Source organism: Elaeis guineensis, chromosome 16 (genome assembly GCF_000442705.2).
Source record: "Elaeis guineensis isolate ETL-2024a chromosome 16, EG11, whole genome shotgun sequence".
NCBI classification, from domain to species: domain Eukaryota; kingdom Viridiplantae; phylum Streptophyta; class Magnoliopsida; order Arecales; family Arecaceae; genus Elaeis; species Elaeis guineensis.
The window spans coordinates 38,630,974-38,639,396 of NC_026008.2; the positions used below are offsets into that span (position 1 = coordinate 38,630,974).

Below are 8,423 nucleotides of genomic sequence, written 5' to 3' on the forward strand. Positions count from 1 at the left end.
ACGCGCGCTCCAGCAGTTCGGCGTATGTCCGGGGGAGGGTCTTGTCCAAAGAGTAGGTAAATCGGGACCCCCTTAGTCCCCTCTTCATGGCTGAGATGGCCATGTCTTCGTTGAGGTCCCGGACCTCGAGCGTGGCCGCGTTGAATCGCATCACAAAGTGTCGGAGTATCTCATTTTCTCCCTGTTTGAGGGAAAAAAGGCTGTCCGAGGTTCGTGACGGCTTCCGACTGGTGCTGAAGTGGGCCACAAAAGAATGCTCAAGCTGTCCAAAGGAGTGGATACTTCCTGGACGAAGGTCGGAGTACCAGGTCCTGACAGCTTTGTGAAGTGTGGCGGGGAAGCCGATGCAAAGAAGAGCATCGGTCGCCCCTTGGATCATCATGAGAGCCTTGTAGCTCTCTAAATGGTCAACTGGGTCGGTGGAGCCATCGTAGGGCTCCACATGGGGCATCTTGAACCGACTAGGAATCGGCTCGTCGAGGATGAGTCGGGAGAGAGGTTGGGCGGTCTGGAAGTCGACGTCGTTCGGGGACTTCTGTCTGTCCACCTGCAGCTGGGCAAGGCGACGGTTGATTTCTCTGAACCTGCATTCGTAGTCGTCGGCCCGTTAGTGCTGAGAGATCCCGGGAGTGGAGTCTCCCAACGAATCTGAGAGGGAGGCGGACGGTGTTCGCGGCCACTTCTCCTTCCTCGCTCATTCCAGCTGGGAAGGAGACGGTCGTCGAGACTGATGAGTATCACGCCGTGGCCGCCCCTCCTCCTCTCGGTGGGAGGGCTGTGACAACTGCTCCCGAAGAGGAGACGGAGACCGACGCGGACGTCGGCGGCTGCTCCTGGAGGGCATTGGGCGTGCCGCCGGCTGCCCTGCCGGTGAGTGCGGCAATCGGGTTGGCTGTTATTGAAGGCTCTTGACCGCGTCCGTCAGCACGGTCATCTGCCGCACGATCGCCGCGATCTGCACCTCCGTGGTCACCACAGGATGCGGAGAGCTGGGTTCCGCCATGGAGGGTGGAGGAGAGGCCTCTTCCCGGCGGAAAGAGTGCCTCGCCGATCCGATGGCCCTCGATCGCTGAGCCCTGGTTCTTATCATCTCGAAAGGATGTTTTGAATTCTGCGGGGGTCGTAATCCCTATCCTTCCCCTTCCTGGCGTGCCAAAACCTGTTGCGGCCAATCCCCTCGTCGCCTGGTCGCCGGGAGCGAGCACCTGCAAAAGAAGTCCGCACTGACCGGAGGTGGCTCCGGCGGGGAGCCTTCGACGGTCAAGTCAGAGAGGAGACTAGGCAACAGTAGAAAAGAATCAAGAAGCTCAGCGAGAGAAAGAGAGAGAGCTAGAGAGGAAGAGTTCAGGGATTTCGAAAAAGAACCTCCTCCAGCACTGTTGCCTTCCCCATTTTATAGTGGGGCGCGGCATGGCGCCGTCATTAATGGCACAGACAATGGGAGAGTTGTCAAATCGTCGGAGACTGTCAGAGTCACCGTGGGACGGTCAAGTCGCCGTGGGGCTATCAAATCACTAGGGTTGACCCATGCCTTAGGTGGGACAATATCCCAGGGCGGCTACTCCGCACGCCTTTGTCAGGGTGGTGGCCCACAGCAGTCGTACGGCATTCGGGGGAGCCGACCGACTGTACATCGGTGTCTGGTTGAGGAATGTCGGATGGGATCCCAGGGACCCTCCGATGGATAGTCGGGGGCGTTGCGGGAGTCGGATATCGGGCTCCACAGTTCGGCCAGTCGGGAGCGACCGACGTATACTCGATCGGTCGGTATCGGCAGAGTCGGATGCTGGTCTGGCGGGACCGACGGTGAGTCGACGTGAGGGAGACCGATCGGTATATCCCAACACTTGTAATCTGATATACTCCAACCAAAAATGAACCCCCAAGGCATTCATGCTTTTTTTTTTTTTTTATAAGAAAAATCTGTTTCTCTACTCTGCTACCTGAATTTTCTCCTGCATCTACGCATGGATGTCCATGGATTTCTGTCCTTCCATGATCAGGAACTGTTTTGGCGACATGGTCTTGTGAAAAAGAAGCCATGAGAGCACGAGAGGCTATTGACAACTTCCGTCTTCAAATTCTCACTGCAGAACCCAATAGGGAAAAAAAAAAATATATTTCTTAAATTGAGAATTGAACTGATGAAATTGACAGTTTTTTATTTTTTATTTTCATTTTTTTTTATGCCTCCAACTTTTCCCGAGTCAGTTGTCAGGCCGGCAGCTACTAATTGTTCCCATGTACGATGCCCACGCACCCCTTTGGGATCGGAGAATATACCTCAACTCGCATCACCATTTTCCGTACATGAACAATGAACAACTGATAAACACTACCAGTGATGTAGAGAGGAGTTGGGACCTGGGGTCCACCTCTCCAATAGTGTATGAAATGCACGGTATAAATAGAGAGTAAATCACAGCAAGCATAACAACTTTCGAAGAAAATAATGAAATAAGCAAGTGTAGCTGGAAGCTGTAGCTCATTTCTTCATTGCAGCTGTTGGAGGCAGTCACGTAGGGAACTCCAGCAACAAAGATACTCGGATTGCTCGACCCAAAAAGCACCAGACAGCATGGGAAAAAAAAATGTTGTCTGTTGCTGTTGTTATGATATAAAGACTGCTAACGAGCTTAAATTGGATCCTCACTGTTAGATTAATTGTTTTGATGCTAGCCTATGGCATGAGACGAAAACCAAGGCAACCTGCAAGTCTAACATCCAAAAATAATGTCAAATGCTGTTTTAGATCCAATGCTTTAGGTGGATATTCTTACATTGACGTTCGATCTAAGGCAGGTAGAGTCATCATCAAAGAGCATACAACTTGTGACTCATCAAATTCAAATGATCGAGCGATCTTTGTATTTTACTAAAATATTTCCTCTCATTCTTACCAAAAGCATTAGCCTCTTTCCTTCAAAGAATGGATATTATTCACACTCTTCTCAAAAAAATGAAGGCTGCTGCCATGATACATCACGTAGTCTAATAATCCACATATCCAACAAAAGAAGGAACAAACAATGGAGAAACTACTTCTTACAGAGCCCAACTCAGCCCTTAATGGTCTGTTGCCCTGCTGCCGTCTTCCTTGATTTCTTGCTGTGATGAATCTTTAAGTATACCTTCCTTGTTCGTAATGCCAGCAGCACATCCAATCCAAATCCAATGAGGCATGCAATGGCCATGATCACAAACACAAGCCTATAACAGTGAGCTCCAACGCACGTATTGCCACCCCCGGCCGTCTTCGTTGCTTGGGAGTCGTAGAGGAGCCCGGCGAGGAGGCCGGAGAAGAGGAAGGAACCAAGGGGAAGGTTTAATATGAGAATGTTGTACATAAGGCCATAGTACTTGAGGCCAAAGAGCTCAGAGGCCGTAGGGACAGAGACGGCAACGCGGACGCCGTAGCATAACCCCACCACAATGGATCCCACGTAGAGGGATCCCGGCAAGGCCAAAGCCATGACCACGTACCCAACTGCCATTAGAACCTGCGAGGCTGCGTTCCATAGAGGTCTTGGCGTTGCACTTTTCCTGCAAATTATGAGAACTGTGAGTAGAAAGCGTTTCGTGACTTGGAATACAAGCAAAAGAACGCTACTTTTGTCACTGGGAAAGGGATAGAATAAAGCAGGTACAGAGAGCGAAATCCACCAACAAATATGCCCTGTCCTGTTTAACTTGACACTGTTAACCGGACCTCGGAGAGAATCTATGCCGGCCCTTGGAAGCCAAAAAAATATTAGTTGGAAGTGTTTCATCACATGAATTTGAGACCATCCAATTAAATATCATCATATTATTCGATGATTCAAAATTTTAAAACCCGTAGCTTGGTTGAAAAGTATGAATGAAAATAAAATATATAATTAATTATGATTAGTTATTTTTTATCTAATTAATTTTTTTAATTTTATATAATGCGATGATGTTTTATTAGATGATCCAAAATTCATATGGTACAATAATTTTAATCAATAACTTTCTTTTAGAGACTGGACTAATTTCTCACGTCAATTTTTTTTTTAATTAAAATACCAACGGCCTATATGCTTTATTAATAAGAATGAAGCAATCACATGCCTTACATTTGTTTAAAATATTTGTGGCAACAGTGATATAATTCATTTTTTTTACAAAAATTATATACAATATTTTTATATTTTTATTTATCTTAAAGGTACTGTATCCTCGTTGGGATATTCCATATGTCTCACTATTTTATATCATATTAAAATAATAAATTTTGCTTGAAATAATCAAAATTTTTAAGTATTTATTTTTTCAAAACTTTATCCACTTTCAGGGCGAACCTAATTTTTTTTTAGCAAACCAGGAGACCACCAGACATTAAGAAATGGTTGATAAATAAAAAAATACTTCTCTCTTTAAACGTTTAGTATTTCCATGCAAGCGACCGCACACGGTTTGTTACTTTTGAATAAGTAATTATAAAACAAAAAGATTCTTGCACGCTTGCCCATGTTCACGTGCCCCGAAGCCCCTTTTCCGCCCTCCCAACGGACCCAGAACGCAAAAGTCCGTTCCGTTATAACTCCCTCATCACTCCCAAATTAATTAGTTCTACCAACCTTTGTAGATAAAATAGTACCATAATAAACCAAACCCTAAAAAACTCATTATTAAACTAAGTACTGATACTAAATTAAAGATCTAATCTATGTAATCTACTAATAATAAGGCGAAAGGGAGATCTAATTAAGGGGACGTACTTGAGGAAGTACTCGGAGATGGACCCCGATCCGATCCGGCCGAAGAAGCCCCAGATGCTGGTCATCGACACGAATATTGACACATCCGTGTACCCCAGCGCCAGCCCCATCTGCCCCATGTTGTTCATCACCGCTAATCCCGTCCCCACCCCGCACAAGAACGAGATAAATAGTATCCAGAAATCCACCGTCTTCGCCGCCTCGAATATCGTGTGATCCTCCCCGATCGCTGGCCCTCTCTTCCCCTTCTCCTCCGCCGTATCCGGCGTCACCACCGCCGTCGCCGACGGTTCTGCTTTCGCCTCCTCGATCAAGAGTGGTTTTTCGATCTGACCCTCCTCCACGTCCGGATTCTTGGATCTGGCCTTGAAGGCCACGTAGATCGGGACCGCCGCCGGGGCGGCGAGGAGGACGAGGAGCACGGCGACGAAGGCGCGAGAGACGGCGGCTCCGTGGTCGCCGGTGAGGTCGAAGGCGAGGAGGTAGACCGCGATCACCACCGCCATCGCGTTGATTGCCCCGAAGTACTTCGCCTCGGTCTCGTCATCCCCGGCGGGGGATTCGTGGAGGAAGAGCATGGCGGCGGAGCAGACGACGGCGGGGACGATGGCGAGCATGAGGAGGAAGGAGGCCGGGTCGTCGGCGAAGAGGGCGGAGCAGAGGTCGGTGAAGATGGCGGTGCTGAGACCCACGTAGCCCTTCAGGATCCCCGACACCGGCCCTCTGTTCCGCCGGAAATTCCTCATGCAGGTGACCAGAACCGCGGTGTTCATCCACGTGGTGCTGTTACCGCCCAGGCACAGGAAAACACACATCTGCCCCAAGAGATGACCGCACCAACTGTTCGGTAAGATGCCTCCGAGAAGTAAAACAAAAGAAACAGTAATTACCAACCTGCCAATAGGGAAGAGGGGAGATGGACTGGCGGACGACGAGCCACTGGGCGCCGTAGCCGATGAGGCCTTCGACGGCGCCTATTAGGAGGATGAGTGGGGTGGGGAGGCGGTCGGAGGCGAGACCGGCGAGGAGGCCGAAGGCCTTGCCGACGTCCTTCGCCACCGAGAGATTGTTGAGCTCCAGCTGAGTGAGCCCCATTAAAGATTTCAGCGCGTCGGAGTAATTGGAGAAAGTGTAGTTGTTCCCGGAGATGCACTGCACCCACACCGCCGTCACGAACCCGAGCCATTTCCCCAACCCACTCCCGTTCTTCGCCCAAACCTCCATCTCCTTCTCACTTTCTTTCACTATATCTCCTTCTCACTTTCTTTCACTATAATTCGAACTCAAGTCCACAAGCCCAAGGCAGGGGTTAAGATTTGAGAGGTACAACGAAAACAGGGGGAATGGCGGGGATACTTATAGGGAGGGCTTGGGGGTTTAGATTTCGTGGCCAAAGTTGGGGATAAATTAAAGGCAATATGGATTTTTTTGGGTGGTGATGTCGACGTTAAAATTAGTCTTCAAGAAAGGAGGTGGGAGAAAGAAACAAAATCCTGGGGCTCCGGTGGACCAAACGGTTTCCAGATCCTCAAATTAGAAAAGAACGGTAATAAAATTGGAAATTGGTCAGGAATGACTGAGGAATAGTTGGGGAGGGTGGCGTCAAAGATTTCGACGGCGTTCCTTTGCTGACTTTTCCGCTTCCTAATAAGTAACTAATAACTTTACCAAAAAAAAAAATAACTAATAAGCGTAGGTTTATCCCGGGAGGGCTCGCTGTATACGAGGTTCGAGGGAGAGAAAGGGAGTAGTAGTAGTAGTAGTGACACGTGGCGTGCAAGGGGGCGTTTGCGTGGGCAGCACAACTGCACCGGCACCGGCACCGGCACCGGCACCGGCACCGGCGCTTCCACCGTTACGGCTTGGGGAATATGCCGTTGGAAGAAAGGACGATGCCTGTTTGGGCAAAGAAGGAAAAGACAAGTGGAGTGCTTAAAAACTTAACAGGGGGGAAGTATATGTTTGACAGCTTGAGGAGTTTTGAAGTGGAAGACAAGAAGTTGGGGGCAGGAAGATGTGCTGACGAAGGCATGTCATAGGCCTGAGGGGATTGTTTAGGAAAATCTTTTTTTTTTTTTTTTAAATTTTTTGGTGGGGGGGGACTGTACAAATGCGGTTCCATGAACCGAAGTAAAAAAGAATAAAGTTATACTAACATTACATAGGATAGAAATAGCAAAGAATGAACAAAACTGAGGCCAGTAGTAGACTGTAGAACTACTAAAGATTTTCTATTTTTTGATAGTGTTTGTTGATCTATTTTAAGCTTGGATATCTAGTTTTTGGCTCGTTATCCATCCACAGCGTTACATTAACCTTGAATCTACCTTGCACTCTTGCCCTAGGGAAAATCAAGCTAGCTCTAGGAAGGAATCCGTAGGATGGGGCTTACGGCGTGCATGGTATTGGATGCTTAAATTGCTGGGGTTCCAAGCTGGTAAGTTGGATATGGGTGCAATTGTAGTATTTTGCTTTATGTGAGGATAGGATAGGAACTTGGTAATGCCCGACTATAAAAGTGAGGATGATATTCTGGAAGACAAATTTATTCCTACAAGTTGGTGGAATGAGAAGGAAAGGTTTTGACCAAAAGAAAAAGAATTAAATAGTTTGATGGAGACCCTTCATGGAGGATTATGCCAAAATTAATATAGATGGATTGATGGTAAATAGGGCATCTGTTTCATGCACAAAGAAAACTCCTCCTGCCTTGTAAGATTAGGTACAATTTTTATGCAACATAAGATACAAAAAGGGTGGCTTATACTGTTGTTGCCAAGCCATATTACTATGCAACTAAAACCATGCATATGCGAACCATATAGAAGGCTGCACCCTGAGGTGGTTGGACTTGCGCTCTCTTCAAAAAAATATGTTGAAGCACCTTCGAAAAATAAAAGATGGAGTTGGACCCTTAGGTGGAGCTTAATCATGAAAGTTCGAATTATATATAGAGAAAGGAACTTTTCATACAGAATAGCAAGTGCTTCAAATTATTTTCCAATGACATAGGTCAGATAGAAAAAGGTTCATTTGAGAAACTAATGCCAACTTTCTAGTTCATAATTATAGGTTATGGTTCTCCTCCATTGCAAAAGTAAAGGAGTTCATAATTTTACGCCATTGTTCTCCTCCATCCCCAAACTAAAAGTTCACTAGATCTTTAGTTGGAGAGATAAGTTTGTTTTGATGAAATTGCCCTTCTTTTTGTGGAAGATAGCTAAGTATAAAAGAGAATGGTGTATGAAAGCAACTTTGGGACAAAATGGTAATTGGGTGGCATATTTTCTTATCCAATGTCATGGAACAAAAGTATTTATCCTAGAGGTCTAATAGTTTGTATCCTATCCAACACCAATTTTTTACTATTAACCGAATAACTTTATCCCACGATAATTTTGCGGTGTTTGATATGATATACTTCCATCTAGAGGAGATATCCCTAACTAGTTGCTGTATCAACAGCCTTATGGTATCCAGGGCAGTGGAACTGTAATCAGAAACTTTTGATAAGGTTCAAACTTTAAAGTAAAAAATTTGTCAAAAGATCAAAAAAAAAAAAAAAAAAAGCCTATTAATAAATGTATATCTTTGTAATAAGTTATGGATAAGAATAGAAAAGTTCAACTCAATAGGCAATGTTACAGAATCGGCTGTCTCCACCGGCAGATGGTAACCATT

At 46.4% G+C, this 8,423-nt stretch overlaps 1 protein-coding gene across 1 annotated transcript; it reads right to left on the bottom strand.

Moving 5' to 3' along the window:
* Positions 1-2,845: 2,845 nt before the first annotated feature.
* On the bottom strand, positions 2,846-6,075 carry LOC105059626 (protein NUCLEAR FUSION DEFECTIVE 4). Its single transcript, XM_010942997.4, has 3 exons — positions 5,637-6,075; positions 4,743-5,557; positions 2,846-3,543 (listed from the first exon to the last, which is right to left on the bottom strand). The coding sequence occupies exons 1-3, from the start codon at positions 5,964-5,966 to the stop codon at positions 3,060-3,062; spliced, it is 1,629 nt and encodes a 542-aa protein (XP_010941299.1). The 5' UTR covers positions 5,967-6,075; the 3' UTR covers positions 2,846-3,059.
* Between the last annotated feature and the right edge of the window lie 2,348 nt (positions 6,076-8,423).

Excerpts from the sequence above, each read along its gene's own strand:
- LOC105059626 (XM_010942997.4), bottom strand. The coding sequence starts at position 5,966 with ATGGAGGTTTGGGCGAAGAACGGGAGTGGGTTGGGGAAATGGCTCGGG. Across the intron at positions 5,558-5,636 it reads CCCCTCTTCCCTATTGGCAG|ATGTGTGTTTTCCTGTGCCT; the intron begins GTTGGTAATTAC and ends CTCTTGGGGCAG. Across the intron at positions 3,544-4,742 it reads ATCTCCGAGTACTTCCTCAA|GAAAAGTGCAACGCCAAGAC; the intron begins GTACGTCCCCTT and ends CATAATTTGCAG.